Raw genomic sequence first — 18,944 nt, 5'->3', positions numbered from 1 at the left:
AATTCAAACACAACATAACATTTCGAGTCTTGTCTCAATTCAAACACAACATAACATTTCGAGTCTTGTCTCAATTCAAACACAACATAACATGTCAAGTCTTGTCTCAATTCAAACACAACATAACATGTCAAGTCTTGTCTCAATTCAAACACAACATAACATTTCGAGTCTTGTCTCAATTCAAACACAACATAACATTTCGAGTCTTGTCTTAATTCAAACACAACATAACATTTCGAGTCTTGTCTCAATTCAAACAAAAAAAACCACGAAAAAAACCCAAAGATTCCAAAGTGAAATTTTAACAGATTTTGGAGGGCATGTCAGTCAACCGTGACCTAAATAGCCAAAAACAAAAGTTGGCCACGCAACCGCACTGCATATTGAAACAAAACTTGTGATTTGATTGAAGACATAATCCTTCTCATACAGTCACCCTGAATAAATAGACAGAAGTCTTGATTTTTGTGCTCCCTTATCTGCAAGATATAATGACGTCAAATTCTGTTTATAAGCCTCAAAGTGGAATGTTAATCTCGTGTTTCTACATATCAGTACTGGAGTAAAAAAAAATTGGAGTAGAGAGTAAGTGTAAATATTTCTTTCAGTTCCACAGTTGAACAGGGCAGAAATAGATCCTCTGACACAGCAGTCGTAACCAGGAGATAATAGAGTTCAGGTTATTGAACACCTAAAGAAAATAAGAAACATTTCTTTGAAACTTTTTTTTAATCTGTGAAAAAAAAAAATCCACCTGTTCCTTTCTCACTATAAAATCTGTATCGTCACGGTACATGGGAACACACCCCTATTAAACATTCCCATATTCTATGGCAGTCTTTCGTGGTCAATTATGTCAATTTTTTTTTCATTCTCTTTTCGCGTTAACGCCCTTAGTATGACGTAGTATGACATGCCAAGAAGAATTTGTTGTTGTTTTGAAATATAAACAAGCAAAATAAAAAACAAAGTTACAAAGACAGTTTGTGTAAAGACACAAGCTCAAAATCGGACCCGAAGTGGTCCACCAAGGCAGGTAAAAGGCAGGTTTCAATATTTTCAGAAAGAACATCAGAATGAAACTCTATCAAAGACAAATGACAGAGAAGAACGGAGAAAGAAGGTAGACGGATCTTGTGTGGTGGCCCAGCGGTCCACTGACCAAAGGATTGGTGAAAGTGAACGTGAAGTTAGATGTGAACCTGGCTTAACTAATGTCTTATAATGAATATATAATTGATCTAATTGTTTTGTAAAGGGACAATCTCTTATTCCTCAAAAAAAAAACTTCCATAAAAAAATTAAAAAAAAATTCCTTTAGTTCAGTGTTTTATCGCCATAGGGCAGCACTGCAGTTCACGCGATAATCTGAAAAACTACTTATTGATTATTGTTTTAAATTATTTTCTACTTACACGCATACTAAATAGATTTTTTCTCTTAAAAAAAAAAGTTAAATTTTTTGTGTGTAAATGTAGTAGTTAGTATAACAAAACTTACTTAACTTAGCAATACAAATGTAATAAAAATATTTTTGACAAAAAATCTAAAATCGTTTGCAGTGGTTTATATACTAGACTATTTGAAGTGTGTCTACATTCTCTTTAGATGCTTTACAAAATAACATAACTATTGATTTTTCCAATAAAATTAATTAAATAATGACAAAAGCGCAGGTTGTCAAAACTTGGAGATTTGTTTTCCCTAAAAATAAGTCAGAGTCAAAAGTCAAAGGGATTATTGGTTGGTGGAGCTCTAGATGTATGTATGTATTAGCAAGGTGGATTATTGGTTGGTGGAGATCTAGCTGTATGTATGTATTAGCAAGGTGGATTATTGGTTGGTGGAGATCTAGCTGTATGTATGTATTAGCAAGGTGGATTATTGGTAGGTGGAGATCTAGCTGTATGTATGTATTAGCAAGGTGGATTATTGGTTGGTGGAGATCTAGCTGTATGTATGTATTAGCAAGGTGGATTATTGGTTGGTGGAGATCTAGCTGTATGTATGTATTAGCAAGGTGGATTATTGGTTGGTGGAGATCTAGCTGTATGTATGTATTAGCAAGGTGGATTATTGGTTGGTGGAGATCTAGCTGTATGTATGTATTAGCAAGGTGGATTATTGGTTGGTGGAGATCTAGCTGTATGTATGTATTAGCAAGGTGGATTATTGGTTGGTGGAGATCTAGCTGTATGTATGTATTAGCAAGGTGGATTATTGGTTGGTGGAGATCTAGCTGTATGTATGTATTAGCAAGGTGGATTATTGGTTGGTGGAGATCTAGCTGTATGTATGTATTAGCAAGGTGGATTATTGGTAGGTGGAGATCTAGCTGTATGTATGTATTAGCTAGGCTACATATGCTGAGCGGGCAGGCACACAGGAAAATTGATGTATGAAAGGATAGTCAAAATGATCGATCGATCGACAAGGAGAGAGAGTGGGAGAGAGAGAGAGGAGGAGGGGACAGAAAGAGAAAAAGATAGAGAGAGAGAGAGAGAGAGGTCTTGTATGTGGAGTGAAATTATTCAGTTCTACCTAATTTTGTTCCTTCCTTATTGAAGATTATTACATCCTAACCCAAAGCTCAGTAGATCTTTTATTTCCATGTGTAGTAGATCGAGTCAAACTGCTAGAATAAGCTGGGATTCTATTGAACGATGGGCGAAAGATGAAACGTCAAACAGGATGAGATGCCGAGGTAAAAATGATAATGAACAGGTGATAGGTGACGTCACTGTGACGTAAATATTAATTAGAAATATAATTACGTCTATGTAAATAGCCAGACACCTTATGCTATCACAGGTTGATATTGAGATAACTTATGTTGATATTGCGATAACTCTTGTTGATCTATTGCAATAGCTCATGTTGATCTTCAACAAAGGAATGACTCTAAAGCACAGGTGATAGAAATATTTCCTCAAAGATAAACCTGCCAATTAGTTTGGTTTTGAAGGAGACTTCCTCTATTGTGTTAATTAAGAATTTTAATAATAATTTTTTTGCTTTTTTTTTTTTTAAAGACTGTCTATTTTTAGAAATAATTTTTCTGAACCTATAACATCTGTTTCAACATTTTTTTGGGGTCTATTTTATGTGAAAGAAAAAAAATTTCAGTTGTTTTCTGTGACTTAGTAAGTTGTCTAGAAGTTGACTGAAGTTAACAGGTTGCAGACTTGGGTGCATGCCTTTATGGTGCATGTAGAAACCAGTCAAAATGACTAAATTACTAAGACTAAGACTAAGACTAAGACTGCTTTATTGATCCTTACGGAAATTTGTTGTGATTTGGTTGGTGGAGATCTAGCTGTATCAAATAGTTTAGAATATAAAAAAAAAGAGGGCGATGTGCAAGTGATAACTAGAGTCAAGTTGTCAACTATTAGCTAATGTTATTTATAGCTGAGTAAGTCAAATGAATTTTAAGTTTATAATTCATACAAAAAAAGTAAAGAAAATGTTTTTCTTAAAAATTTCTTTCCCACATTAAGGTCAATAAATCAAAATGAATTCTGAGGCAGAGAAAGTTTAATTTGTATGTAGCCTAGTAGAACAAGATGTCAAGATCCAATGTCTAGTAGAACAAGATGTCAAGATCCAATGCCTAGTAGAACAAGATGTCAAGATCCAATGTCTAGTAGAACAAGATGTCAAGATCCAATGTCTAGTAGAACAAGATGTCAAGATCCAATGCCTAGTAGAACAAGATGTCAAGATCCAATGCCTAGTAGAACAAGATGTCAAGATCCAATGTCTAGTAGAACAAGATGTCAAGATCCAATGTCTAGTAGAACAAGATGTCAAGATCCAATGTCTAGTAGAACAAGATGTCAAGATCCAATGCCTAGTAGAACAAGATGTCAAGATCCAATGTCTAGTAGAACAAGATGTCAAGATCCAATGTCTAGTAGAACAAGATGTCAAGATCCAATGCCTAGTAGAACAAGATGTCAAGATCCAATGCCTAGTAGAACAAGATGTCAAGATCCAATGCCTAGTAGAACAAGATGTCAAGATCCAATGTCTAGTAGAACAAGATGTCAAGATCCAATGCCTAGTAGAACAAGATGTCAAGATCCAATGCCTAGTAGAACAAGATGTCAAGATCCAATGTCTAGTAGAACAAGATGTCAAGATCCAATGCCTAGTAGAACAAGATGTCAAGATCCAATGTCTAGTAGAACAAGATGTCAAGATCCAATGTCTAGTAGAACAAGATGTCAAGATCCAATGTCTAGTAGAACAAGATGTCAAGATCCAATGCCTAGTAGAACAAGATGTCAAGATCCAATGCCTAGTAGAACAAGATGTCAAGATCCAATGCCTAGTAGAACAAGATGTCAAGATCCAATGTCTAGTAGAACAAGATGTCAAGATCCAATGTCTAGTAGAACAAGATGTCAAGATCCAATGCCTAGTAGAACAAGATGTCAAGATCCAATGCCTAGTAGAACAAGATGTCAAGATCCAATGTCTAGTAGAACAAGATGTCAAGATCCAATGCCTAGTAGAACAAGATGTCAAGATCCAATGCCTAGTAGAACAAGATGTCAAGATCCAATGTCTAGTAGAACAAGATGTCAAGATCCAATGCCTAGTCAGAACAAGATGTCAAGATCCAATGCCTAGTAGAACAAGATGTCAAGATCCAATGCCTAGTAGAACAAGATGTCAAGATCCAATGCCTAGTAGAACAAGATGTCAAGATCCAATGCCTAGTAGAACAAGATGTCAAGATCCAATGTCTAGTAGAACAAGATGTCAAGATCCAATGTCTAGTAGAACAAGATGTCAAGATCCAATGCCTAGTAGAACAAGATGTCAAGATCCAATGCCTAGTAGAACAAGATGTCAAGATCCAATGTCTAGTAGAACAAGATGTCAAGATCCAATGCCTAGTAGAACAAGATGTCAAGATCCAATGCCTAGTAGAACAAGATGTCAAGATCCAATGCCTAGTAGAACAAGATGTCAAGATCCAATGCCTAGTAGAACAAGATGTCAAGATCCAATGTCTAGTAGAACAAGATGTCAAGATCCAATGCCTAGTAGAACAAGATGTCAAGATCCAATGCCTAGTAGAACAAGATGTCAAGATCCAATGTCTAGTTGAACAAGATGTCAAGATCCAATGCCTAGTAGAACAAGATGTCAAGATCCAATGCCTAGTAGAACAAGATGTCAAGATCCAATGTCTAGTTGAACAAGATGTCAAGATCCAATGCCTAGTAGAACAAGATGTCAAGATCCAATGTCTAGTAGAACAAGATGTCAAGATCCAATGTCTAGTAGAACAAGATGTCAAGATCCAATGCCTAGTAGAACAAGATGTCAAGATCCAATGCCTAGTAGAACAAGATGTCAAGATCCAGTGCCTAGTACTGTTGGATCCAACTAGTAGATCGAGCATATTAGAGATTCTCCAATAAAGTATAATTTAGAAATAAATAGACAAGAAAAACAATGTCTAGGACACCTGAATGAAAGATCACTTTATGTCTGCTAAATAAAAAGACCCCAAGTTGTCTTCAATGAAATAAGTAAAGAAATTCGGTTCTATAATGTCAAATAAAGCAAAACAGAAAAACTATGAACTATTTGTAGCACATATACACTGAAGTGTGACCACTGGATACACCACAGTAATGTACAATTTGTGTCTTTGTCTCAATGAAACCAAGTCCCCCATCATGTCAAGTGAAAGAAATGGTTTAAATTTCTTAGAATAAGGATGACAACCGTGTAAAGATGATTGTGTGTAAAGATAAAAATAAGATAACACCGTGTAAAGATGATATTGTGTAAAGATAAAATAAGATGACACTGTGTTAAGATGACATTGTGTAAAGATAAAATTAAGATGACACTGTGTAAAGAAGACACTGTGTAAATCTGACTGTGTAAAAATCATTCTGTAAAAATGTCAGTGAATAAAGATGACACCGTGTAAAGATGACAGTGTGTAAAGATGGATGCATACGTAATTTCACTTTCGCATAGTGTTCTCATTTAGATGTATAAAGCGTGAAAAGTATTTCAAACGAAATCTGGTTCTTACCTTATTGAACCTGTTACAACTATTTAACAAACAAAACAAAAAAAAAAGCTCAAACTTCTATTTCATGTCTGACTTGTCTCCTAATCAATGAACAACTATTTGATTTCAACCTTTATTTTAACTCTTTCACTACAACTCCTTTAATGACTCACTCACTCACTCCAATCTCAATTTTTTTTTTTCAATTTCTCCTCCACCAAAAAAAAAAAAAGTGATTGTATTTTTGTGAGAGCGTTATAAGTGTACGACTAATTGAAGACATTAAACTATAAGAAAATCTTTTTTTTTTCTGATCAAGTCTGAGGGAGAAAATATACACTTTTGTATGGGGGTACATCTTAATGTAGACATCTTTCCACAAGGTTACATAAGAGTCAACTGCAAATCTATCTCTGAGTAAGAAACAGAAGAAAGAAACAGAAGTAAGAAATAGAAATGAGAAACAGAAGTGAAGATGAACACTGTACCACGTGACCCTAAGACACTCACTAAGGTCACGTGTTACAAATATATTTCAAGAACGACAGTCACTTCCGCCGGCATGATGGGACAAAACTTGTGGTTTAAACTCGGAACAGTTGGGGATTTCACGTCTGCCGCGATGGAAGTGCACGTGCGCGCATGCGCGTTAGGCTTACAATCAGGCTCCTGACGAGAACAAATGACGAGGCTGAGGACTGCAACGTAAGTGGCGGGAAGTTCGTCATTGTTGGGCTGATAACGCTGGGAGAGTCATGGGGGAGGACTTGGAAGGCGCCCAACGCATGCAAGTTACAGGTGAATGGAGAAGAACCTTTGTACCCTGTCAGATACATGTTCCTGCTGATTAACTTGTTCCTTGATCTTCATTTGTCAAACATTAATTGTCTCTTTCACCCCCCCCCCTCTCCTTGTGCACGTACAGAGAAACGTTGTGCAGACGATACCAAACTAACCAAAAAACAGCCTCCGATTTAATTATCCGTAACAGATTTTTAGAATTGTGTGTGTGTGTGTGTGTGAGTGTAGGAAGGGAGTAAAGGAGAAAAAAAAAAGAAAAGAAACAAAAAATACTCATCCACATGTCCACACACACACACACATAGAGATTTACAAATGAGTAACATTTCTTGAGCATTGAACTGCTATTACAGAAATTTAGAGCAGCCTAGCCATCAGCCAATATATCCTTTGCTATTACAGAAATTTAGAGCAGCCTAGCCATCAGCCAATATATCCTTTGCTATTACAGAAATTTAGAGCAGCCTAGCCATCAGCCAATATATCCTTTGCTATTACAGAAATTTAGAGCAGCCTAGCCATCAGCCAATATATCCTTTGCTATTACAGAAATTTAGAGCAGCCTAGCCATCAGCCAATATATCCTTTGCTATTACAGAAATTTAGAGCAGCCTAGCCATCAGCCAATATATCCTTTGCTATTACAGAAATTTAGAGCAGCCTAGCCATCAGCCAATATATCCTTTGCTATTACAGAAATTTAGAGCAGCCTAGCCATCAGCCAATATATCCTTTGCTATTACAGAAATTTAGAGCAGCCTAGCCATCAGCCAATATATCCTCTGCTGTGAGTGCACTACATAATGAAGGTGTTGGCGTACCGAATGTGTACCTGTCGTAAGAGGTTGAGTCTAACTTCTCTGTCGTCATGTTTGAACACAAAGGTTCTGTCTGGTAGGCATCCAGCTGATGTTATATATCACATCTCTGTTACCGGTGTCCTTATTTTAAGACTTCCGGAAATAGAGGTACCACAGCAACTTTTTGAGTGTCCAAAAAGAAAAGACATTGAGGGGCAGTGTTAGGATTGTGATTAGACAGGGCTCTCTAGCACCCCATCGGAAGGTTTTCTTTTGCTTGACTATTGCGCTAATCCTCTCCTCTAATGACCGTTTAGGCGGCGCGGTGGCTGAGCGGTAAAGCGCTTGGCTATCGAACCGGAGGTCCCAGGTTCAAATCCTGGTGAGAACTGGGATTTTTAATTTCGGGACCTTTGTGAGTCCACCCAGCTCTAATGGGTGACATTAGTTGGGGAAAAGTAAATGTGGTTGGTCGTTGTGCTGGCCACATGACACCCTCGTTAACAGATGACCTTTACATTATCTGCCCCATAGATCGCAAGGTCTGATAGGGGAACGTTGTTTTTTTTTTACTTTAATGACCTTATAGACTCGGTCGATGCATTGGGACTGAGAACCATTGCCAGGATGTTGGCGTACCAAATAAAAATACTTTAGTAATGCATGAAATGTTGGAAAATGTCTTGTATACAATCCCATCAGGCCTGTGAATGTACCCGGACAGTGTGAGCTGATCAAGAGACTCCAGGTCACGGTTTAGTGAACCCAGCCCAGTGTGTATCAACATGTCTGTCCTGACAAATCTGGCTAGTTTCTTTCAAGTCAATATGGTTAACTTTGTCACAATGTCCTTAACGTCATGAAGTGGTGACACAAAGTCCTTAACGTCATGAAGTGGTGACACTACGTCATTAATGTCATGAAGTGGTGATACAACGTCGTTAACGTCATGAAGTTGTGATACAACGTCTTTGACGTTATGAAGTGGGGATACAACGTCCTTAACGTCATGAAGTGGTGACACTACGTCATTGATATCATGAAGTGATGACTTAATGGATGACATATAGATTTATTTATTTCGTTGGGTCTTGTTTGAGTCTTTGAGTCTCGATATAGGAACTATAGTCTGAACTTACGAGAGAACTGGACATTTGAAGTGTGAACTTTAGAAGGCTGGACATTTGAAGTGTGAACTTTAGAGTGCTGGACATTTGAAGTGTGAACTTTGGAGGGCTGGACATTTGAAGTGTGAAATTTAGAGGGCTGGACATTTGAGGTGTGAACTTTAGAGAGCTGGACATTTGAAGTGTGAACTTTAGAAGGCTGGACATTTGAAGTGTGAACTTTAGAAGGCTGGACATTTGAAGTGTGAACTTTAGAAGGCTGGACATTTGAAGTGTGAACTTTAGAGAGCTGGACATTTGAAGTGTGAACTTTAGAAGGCTGGACATTTGAAGTGTGAACTTTAGAAGGCTGGACATTTGAAGTGTGAACTTCAGAGCCCAGTGTGTACCTAATTCTAAACTGTCTACAGGTTGCCACGTTGCAAGTCAGTGTTGAGACCTTCAAAACGTCATAAGACACAAACTTCAAATTCTTACGTTTATCATCCTCACAACACCATGACACTATCAGAAGAACATTATAGAAGAGAGCGGCCTACCCCAGAGGTGACATAGACATTATCAAACTAGGCAGCCGCCTAAGGCCTTCAATTGGTGGAGGCCTCGCACAGGACTCAAAGAATTGGTTTTAGAGAAACAAATTGCGAAACATGGATCAAATAGCAGAACTCTGTCTACTAGTCTAACTGTACGGCTCTCTGTCTACTAGCCTATCTGTACGGCTCTCTGTCTACTAGCCTATCTGTACGGCTCTCTGTCTACTAGTCTAACTGTACGGCTCTCTGTCTACTAGTCTAACTGTACAGCTCTCTGTCTACTAGTCTAACTGTACGGCTCTCTGTCTACTAGCCTAACTGTACGGCTCTCTGTCTACTAGCCTAACTGTACAGCTCTCTGTCTACTAGTCTAACTGTACAGCTCTCTGTCTACTAGCCTAACTGTACGGCTCTCTGTCTACTAGTCTAACTGTACGGCTCTCTGTCTACTAGCCTAACTGTACAGCTCTCTGTCTACTAGTCTAACTGTACGGCTCTCTGTCTACTAGCCTAACTGTACGGCTCTCTGTCTACTAGCCTAACTGTACAGCTCTCTGTCTACTAGCCTAACTGTACGGCTCTCTGTCTACTAGTCTAACTGTACGGCTCTCTGTCTACTAGCCTAACTGTACGGCTCTCTGTCTACTAGCCTAACTGTACAGCTCTCTGTCTACTAGTCTAACTGTACGGCTCTCTGTCTACTAGCCTAACTGTACGGCTCTCTGTCTACTAGCCTAACTGTACAGCTCTCTGTCTACTAGCCTAACTGTACGGCTCTCTGTCTACTAGCCTAACTGTACGGCTCTCTGTCTACTAGCCTATCTGTACGGCTCTCTGTCTACTAGCCTAACTGTACGGCTCTCTGTCTACTAGCCTATCTGTACGGCTCTCTGTCTACTAGCCTATCTGTACGGCTCTCTGTCTACTAGCCTATCTGTACGGCTCTCTGTCTACTAGTCTAACTGTACGGCTCTCTGTCTACTAGCCTAACTGTACGGCTCTCTGTCTACTAGCCTAAGTGTACGGCTCTCTGTCTACTAGCCTAACTGTACGGCTCTCTGTCTACTAGCCTAACTGTACGGCTCTCTGTCTACTAGCCTAACTGTACGGCTCTCTGTCTACTAGCCTAACTGTACGGCTCTCTGTCTACTAGTCTAACTGTACGGCTCTCTGTCTACTAGTCTAACTGTACGGCTCTCTGTCTACTAGCCTAACTGTACGGCTCTCTGTCTACTAGTCTAACTGTACGGCTCTCTGTCTACTAGCCTAACTGTACGGCTCTCTGTCTACTAGCCTAACTGTACGGCTCTCTGTCTACTAGCCTAACTGTACGGCTCTCTGTCTACTAGTCTAACTGTACGGCTCTCTGTCTACTAGCCTATCTGTACGGCTCTCTGTCTACTAGCCTAACTGTACGGCTCTCTGTCTACTAGCCTAACTGTACGGCTCTCTGTCTACTAGCCTAACTCTAAGTCTTCGCTATGATTGAAGGTGTATTCACGAATCTTTAGATCTACTTGTTAGACTAGATATGTTAGATGACCATTGTTTAGATCTACTTGTTAGACTAGATATGTTAGAAGACCATTGTTTAGATCTACTTGTTAGACTAGATATGTTAGAAGACCATTGTTTAGATCTACTTGTTAGACTAGATCTGTTAGATGACCATTGTTTAGATCTACTTGTTAGACTAGATATGTTAGAAGAGCATTGTTTCTTCCTATTGGGGAAATGTCGAAACTTTATTTCTAGTCTGGTGATCATGAATTGTCCGTGAGGTATGTAAATCATACCTGCGTTACACGAATTTAACTTTTTGTTGATCTAGATGTAGATACAGGACGGTTTATTATTCCTTGAGTATTTTTTTTTTCTATTTCATTTGGGGCCTCTTTATTGTCTTCCCCTAGGGGCCTCCCTATTCGCTTCGCCTAGGGGCCTCCAATTACCTAAGACCAGCCCTGCCACCCCCTTTCACTTTACTCTACCCCCTGGCGTGTCACACACACACACACAAACGAAAAGACTTGGAACATTATCTCCCCTGGTATTTTTGTGTTAGTTAACACACGAAGACAAACGTTAAACAAAAAATAAAATCAAAACTTTGACGCCTTGAAAATTATTAGAATGTTGGAGTAGTGTTACTTCCCCTTTAAACGTGACGCTTTTTCCCCCCTTGGATTTTCTTTATGGGTGCCAACATCTCTCCCTGGGTGCCAACATCTCTCCCTGGGTGCCAACATCTCTCCATGGGGGCCAACATCTCTCCCTGGGGGCCAACTCCAAAGTTAGATTCAAAAGATTAGAAAATAGCACAAAATATTTCAAAGGAAACATTCTTTCTACTTTGTGTTTCAAAAAATTATGCCTGACTTGTCAGCAGGTATCCTTTTTTACATTCAATTTTGTATAGAGCCTAATTGCTTAGGCTTACGTCACATAGCTAGCATTAACGAACTGATTGAGCAAACAACACCTACAGAAATGGAGTCTTCCGTATTCTCCAGCCGCTACTACGCACATTTTATCAGAGCAGCACCGAGCAGGCTATAAATGCATTGCTCATCAACCAAGAACAGTGCTTGTGCCAAGATGTATGTCAAACCACGAGGCCCCTACAGCCTCCGAGACCTTATGTGGGTAGTGTTAGGATTAGAACACTAGATACCACGAAGATCACAATGCTGTCTAATAAGTCACTTGTGAAGCATTCAAAAAGCTTATATTTAATATCCTATGGATGTCTTGTTAGCGTAAAATCTTTATAGAATAAGCATGATTTCTTGTGTATTACTGATCCACTGGATTGAATTTAGATCTATGTCAAACATGGAGATGTGAACACGGGTTTACCCGTTCAGCTGACATATCCATATCCAATATAAAATACTGTGAAAACGGGTTTACCCGATAAGTTAAAAAAATTAGGCATCTTTGTGGGAGGGACATAAAACATACACTACGCTCTCCGCCATGATCTAAGGAACATCTAGGCTCAGTTTTTTTTTCAAGATTGGTCAAACGGTTTTGATTTTTATTCGAAACAAACAAACAAACAAACAAACATACATACATACATACAAACATACATACATGTGCCTTTCTTTGTGCTTTATCTATATATAAACTATAAACGCTGTAGCCACTAGATCTAGGGGTAGCAAATGTTTATGTATTTCCAATATATGGTCATAGTTATGTCCTCTTTGGGGGGGGGGGGCTTAGATAAAATAAAAGAGTTTGATGAGGTACTCACCCTGGCTCCCACTCCAAGGTCAACTTGGAGCCACTCTGAGGAACTCTTGTACTTGGCACACCAGCCAAACTTGTTAGGGAGGTACAGCCTGGCGTATTTCTCGTGGCAGGCGTTGTCCCACTCGTTGGGGTAGGTAGAGGAGGAACTGATCTGCCAGTCGTTGATAGCGCCTGTGATCATACCGAGGGGACCGTTGGTCTTGCAGACTAAAGGGAAAAAACAAAAAGGGACAAAATAAATTGGTGGATCTTGGTTGCTTTTGAGGGAAACAAAGATAATTCTTTCAAATACATGACATACCGACAATAGCAATGATAATTCTTTCAAATACATGACATATCGACAATAGCAATGATAATTCTTTCAAATACATGACATATCGCCAAGAACAATGATATGCATATAAAGTATACAAATAAGCATATGTATAGTGTAACACCCTTAACCTAGAACCAACACAGATGATACGAAAGTAAAACATTTCTCCTAAACGATCACACACATTGAAGACACATAGACGTGAGATGGTTTGGTGATTAAGTCCCAAGCTAATCAAACGGTCATCGGTTCCTATGCTGCTGAAGACTCGTTGACCTTTCTGTGTCCAAGCAGGTCTAGTCGGAATTAAGTTTGGAAGTGAGATGGACGTTCATGAATGTATTGGCAGGGCCGGCAGTGGGCCCCGCACTTTCATAGTGCCCCGCGCTAATTCTAGGTGGAAATTATTAAATTAAACCATTTTAACTTAATATTAAAGGGTTACCGCGGCCTCATGATTTTCCAGGAGCTCCTGGAAATTTCTTGAAACTGCAAAAATATACGAAAAAAGTCATCGAAATCTCCTGAAATTATTAAAATCTTCTGAAACTCATACAAATCTCCTTAAAAACAGACAAAATTGTTATTCCGGGATGTCATTCACTATGGACAACTACTCCTACTCGCGATTTAAAAAAAAACCTGCATTGTGAGCTTTCATTGAATACAAAGGTAATAATAAGACGGATTTTAACCATAACAAGAAGTTCAAATACTTAATTTACTTTAATAGTCACTGGCATATAAATATGATATAGAACTAAATCTATCTCCATCTAGAAAAATCAAAAGCGATATTTTGCTTGTTGATAGTAAATCTAAAAGGCAGATCTCAATGTTTTTTTTTGTTAGAAAACTGCTATGTGTATACTAAGTACTGTAGATGGCTCGTGAAGTTGATATAACTGTGAGTTTGTACTTAGTAAAGTAGGCCCTAGAAATAAAATGCAAAAACGAATTTATTTTCTAATACAAAATCTTAATTTTTACCTATTATCCTTATCCCTACCCAGAATGGGCCCCGCTCAATTCGTTTTGCATAGGGCCCCGAAATCTGTTGGACCGGTCCTTCGTATTGGCCACATTACGCCCTCGTAAAATGTTCAACAAACGAATCAACCAACAAGGTGAGTTCTAAGGTGTCTGGGTCATTTGTATTTTGGAAGCGAGTTTTATCTAAGTTAGTTGTATTTTGGAAGCGAGTTTTATCTAGGTTAGTTGTATTTTGGAAGCGAGTTTTATCTAGGTTAGTTGTATTTTGGAAGCGAGTTTTATCTAGGTTAGTGAGACAGCGACACAAACGTAGCATGGTCAAACAATGGTGGACATGTGTGTGAGTTGACATTTTAATCTGTGTGAGTGTATGTCTTACTGATTGTGTGTGTGTATGTGTGTGTGTCGCCACTATGTGTGTTTTTGTAAGCGTATTTTCTTTGTTATAAATTAATCGTAGAAGAATATATAGACAGATTTTAAAAAGACAGACAAAAAGATAGATAGATAGATAGATAGATAGATAGATAGATAGATAGATAGATAGATCGATAGATAGATAGATAGATCGATAGATAGATAGATAGATAGATAGATACTTTAGCTTATAGTATAGTGTCCAAGCTCTAGCCAGTCAGTCACACACACATTCACCTTAGACCTCTAAACAGGTTCAGTTCTCTATGACTTCTAACTACTAGTTTCATTGAAAATATTCAAATTAAAAAAAAAAAAAAGGTCTACGAAATCAACAAGAATGTGAAGGCAAAGAATAAAAACAACACCTCAAGACTAGTGCATTATTTCTAGTGGAATTCTCTGCTACGGAATCAACCATGCGTGGAGACAACTCCTTTCACCGTCAAGAAACTTCACAACTTGTATATCTCATTTTTTTTAAAAACCTCCTCTTCTTTCTAACACTATTTCAGTCTCTCAATCCCCCCCCCCTCCTGCTACAGTCAGACAGTTTGAAGAGAATGTATCTTATCGCCTTCAAGACGTGCAGTTTTGATCTCGCACATTCAAGAGTTCACGTACAAAATAAAAAAAAAATAAAAAAGATTAGACAAGGGCAGATAAGCTGGAGTCTTGGGTGACAAAAAAAAAGATTTAGAAGTTGTCTCTGGTTACAATAAAAACTTGCATATTCCTATTTGGAACAAAAGAAACGAGGAAATATACATATATATTATTTTAAACTGTTCTTGAGGAATGTCCAAAACAAAGGGGGGCTATTCACAGTTTTATTACGTCATGGAGGGACAAATTACTAGGTGTGGAGTTATCTCTCCATTGAAGTCTTGCAAACTACAAGAAAGATCACTTCAGAGCGCTATTCAAACACAGTATGACATCATCAATGTGAGATTTGTGCAATGATTAAAACGAACTGAGCTTTCAAGAAAAAATGTGTCTGACGGTTCTTTGTTAAAGACCTCTAGTGACCAGTTGGAAGTCTACAAACAAGAGTTCCAGCGATGAAAAGAGATGGAAGGGGGAGGGGGGAGGCTAGGCAGGAATATTTCTTTCATGCCTCAGGAGATGGGGGTGGGGGGCACTACATAAATATTTCATGCCTGGAGAAATGCAGTGGGTACATTGCAAGAATATTTCATGCCTGGAGAAATGCAGTGGGTACATTGCAAGAATATTTCATGCCTGGAGAAATGCAGTGGGTACATTGCTAGAATATTTCATGCCTAGAGAAATGCAGTGGGTACATTGCAAGAATATTTCATCCCTGGAGAAATGCAGTGGGTACATTGCAAGAATATTTCATCCCTGGAGAAATGCAGTGGGTACATTGCAAGAATATTTCATGCCTGGAGAAATGCAGTGGGTACATTGCAAGAATATTTCATGCCTGGAGAAATGCAGTGGGTACATTGCTAGAATATTTCATGCCTAGAGAAATGCAGTGGGTACATTGCAAGAATATTTCATCCCTGGAGAAATGCAGTGGGTACATTGCAAGAATATTTCATCCCTGGAGAAATGCAGTGGGTACATTGCAAGAATATTTCATCCCTGGAGAAATGCAGTGGGTACATTGCAAGAATATTTCATGCCTAGAGAAATGCAGTGGGTACATTGCAAGAATATTTCATCCCTGGAGAAATGCAGTGGGTACATTGCAAGAATATTTCATGCCTGGAGAAATGCAGTGGGTACATTGCAAGAATATTTCATCCCTGGGGAAATGCAGTGGGTACATTGCTAGAATATTTCATGCCTAGAGAAATGCGGTGGGTACTTTGCAAGAATATTTCATGCCTGGAGAAATGCAGTGGGTACATTGCTAGAATATTTCATGCCTGGAGAAATGCAGTGGGTACATTGCAAGAATATTTCATGCCTGGAGAAATGCTGTGGGTACATTGCAAGAATATTTCATGCCTGGAGAAATGCTGTGGGTACATTGCAAGAATATTTCATCCCTGGGGAAATTCGGTGTGTACATTGCAAGAATATTTCATCCCTGGGGAAATGCAGTGGGTACATTGAAAGAATATTTCATCCCTGGAGAAATGCAGTGGGTACATTGCAAGAATATTTCATGCCTGGAGAAATGCAGTGGGTACATTGCAAGAATATTTCATGCCTGGAGAAATGCAGTGGGTACATTCCAAGAATATTTCATGCCTGGAGAAATGCAGTGGGTACATTGCAAGAATATTTCATGCCTGGAGAAATGCTGTGGGTACATTGCAAGAATATTTCATCCCTGGGGAAATTCGGTGTGTACATTGCAAGAATATTTCATCCCTGGGGAAATGCAGTGGGTACATTGAAAGAATATTTCATCCCTGGAGAAATGCAGTGGGTACATTGCAAGAATATTTCATCCCTGTAGAAATGCAGTGGGTACATTGCAAGAATATTTCATGCCTGGAGAAATGCAGTGGGTACATTCCAAGAATATTTCATGCCTGGAGAAATGCAGTGGGTACATTGCAAGAATATTTCATCCCTGGGGAAATGCAGTGGGTACATTGCTAGAATATTTCATGCCTAGAGAAATGCGGTGGGTACTTTGCAAGAATATTTCATCCCTGGAGAAATGCAGTGGGTACATTGCAAGAATATTTCATGCCTGGAGAAATGCAGTGGGTACATTGCAAGAATATTTCATGCCTAGAGAAATGCAGTGGGTACATTGCAAGAATATTTCATCCCTGGAGAAATGCAGTGGGTACATTGCAAGAATATTTCATGCCTGGAGAAATGCAGTGGGTACATTGCAAGAATATTTCATGCCTGGAGAAATGCAGTGGGTACATTGCAAGAATATTTCATCCCTGGAGAAATGCAGTGGGTACATTGCAAGAATATTTCATCCCTGGAGAAATGCAGTGGGTACATTGCTAGAATATTTCATGCCTAGAGAAATGCAGTGGGTACATTGCAAGAATATTTCATCCCTGGAGAAATGCTGTGGGTACATTGCAAGAATATTTCATCCCTGGAGAAATGCAGTGGGTACATTGCAAGAATATTTCATGCCTGGAGAAATGCAGTGGGTACATTGCGAGAATATTTTATGCCTGGAGAAATGGGGTGGAGACATGATAATATGTAGCTTGATTCCAATTTTTTTTTCTTTTAACAACCGAAAAGGGGGGATGATTATCTATTTATCTGTCTATCTATCTATCTATCTATCTATCTATCTATCTATCTATCCATCTATCTATCTATCTATCTATCTATCTATCTATTTACTGCAAATACTGATTATACCAGCAAAAAAGGGCAGCAAAGATTACGGCTACTTAGAAAACTATCCTCGTTTAATGTTAGCGAAAGGCCTTGGCTATGTTTTATCACGCTCACATCTGCAATATTTTCAGTTTCAATATCACTGCCTGGTATGGCAATCTGAGCATTAAAAATAGGAATAAACTTAATAGAATCCTCAATGCTGCTGGCAAAATTATTGGCAAAAAAAAAATCCCATTTGGACAGTTGTTTGAGACAAACATCTATAAAAAAGTTAACAAGATCCTCGAAATAAAGAATCACCCTTTGTGTCAGGATTTTGTGATTTTACCATCACAAAAGAGATACAAGACACCGATAGCAAAGACAAACAGACACAAACACTCTTTTGTTCCCCTGGCAATCAAATCATTAAATAAGAACAATCTGGTATAAACTTTGTCACATGTAAATTATGAGTGAGTCTGGTGTGAATGTACACTTTGGTTTCTTATAGTTATAATGTTTTTTGTTTGGTGTAATGCACAAATTGTAAGACAAATTTCCTTACGGATAATAAAGACTATTATTACTATTATTATTATTATTCTATCTATCTATCTATCTATCTATCTATCTATCTATCTATCTATCTTCACTTACACACTAGACCTGAATATAGTTGGAATGTATTTGCTGTGTAAATAAAAAAAAACACATCAAGCCAGTAAAAACAACAAAAGGATTGTGTGATTCACCACCCCTTACCCCTTGTATCCGCCCTTGCACTTTATAACTGTTACAAGCGATAATAATTAATATATAGTAAAATAGATACACTAGAATGCAGGGCTCAAGTCGTCATTAAGACCGAACTGCAGTATTAAGTGTTTCTAGGGAGGACCTTATCAAAAGCTTCCTCTCCCTTCAATTACACCCTCCTTCACCGCCCCACCCCAACTACCTAAAGTATGCTACACTACATAAAGTACTAAAAAAAATAAAAGCTACTTTTCAAACGTTCATATCATCCATCCCTACCCCAACCCCTTCAGGAGGGGTAAATTGTTTTGCGGCGGGGGTGCTCCACCTGAGCCTAATCTCTTTCTGTGTTGTTGTCTACTCAAGGAAAGCGATGAAGCTCTCCATTAAACCGAGCCGCTCAAAGAGAGCGCCTGACAGGAAAGTATGGGATTCCTGGAGGACCATTTTTTATTGAAATGAAGAGGGCTAAGACTCCGCTCGTCGTCTTCATGCTTGGCGCCCCATCAGAACAATTAGCAACTGGTGGGGGGGGGGGGCGTGCAGACTTAACGCCAGAAGAAACACGAATAGCGCCAATCCACTAATTCTACT

At 38.7% G+C, this 18,944-nt stretch overlaps 1 protein-coding gene across 3 annotated transcripts in view; it reads right to left on the bottom strand.

Annotated features, from left to right (window-relative positions):
• Positions 1-18,944, bottom strand: part of LOC106067868 (lactadherin-like) — a 197,323-nt gene that overhangs the window by 68,528 nt on the left and 109,851 nt on the right. For all 3 annotated transcript variants that reach the window (XM_056044452.1, XM_056044453.1, XM_056044451.1), the window contains one exon: positions 12,576-12,781. In XM_056044452.1, coding sequence (XP_055900427.1) covers positions 12,576-12,781 — 206 coding nt within the window. The remainder of the gene's footprint in view (positions 1-12,575; positions 12,782-18,944) is intronic.

This window comes from Biomphalaria glabrata, chromosome 10 (assembly GCF_947242115.1).
Source record: "Biomphalaria glabrata chromosome 10, xgBioGlab47.1, whole genome shotgun sequence".
In the NCBI taxonomy this organism is placed as follows: Eukaryota; Metazoa; Mollusca; class Gastropoda; family Planorbidae; genus Biomphalaria; species Biomphalaria glabrata.
Note: the sequence above shows the minus strand (reverse complement) of the source record. Positions and strands in the feature narration are given on the sequence as shown.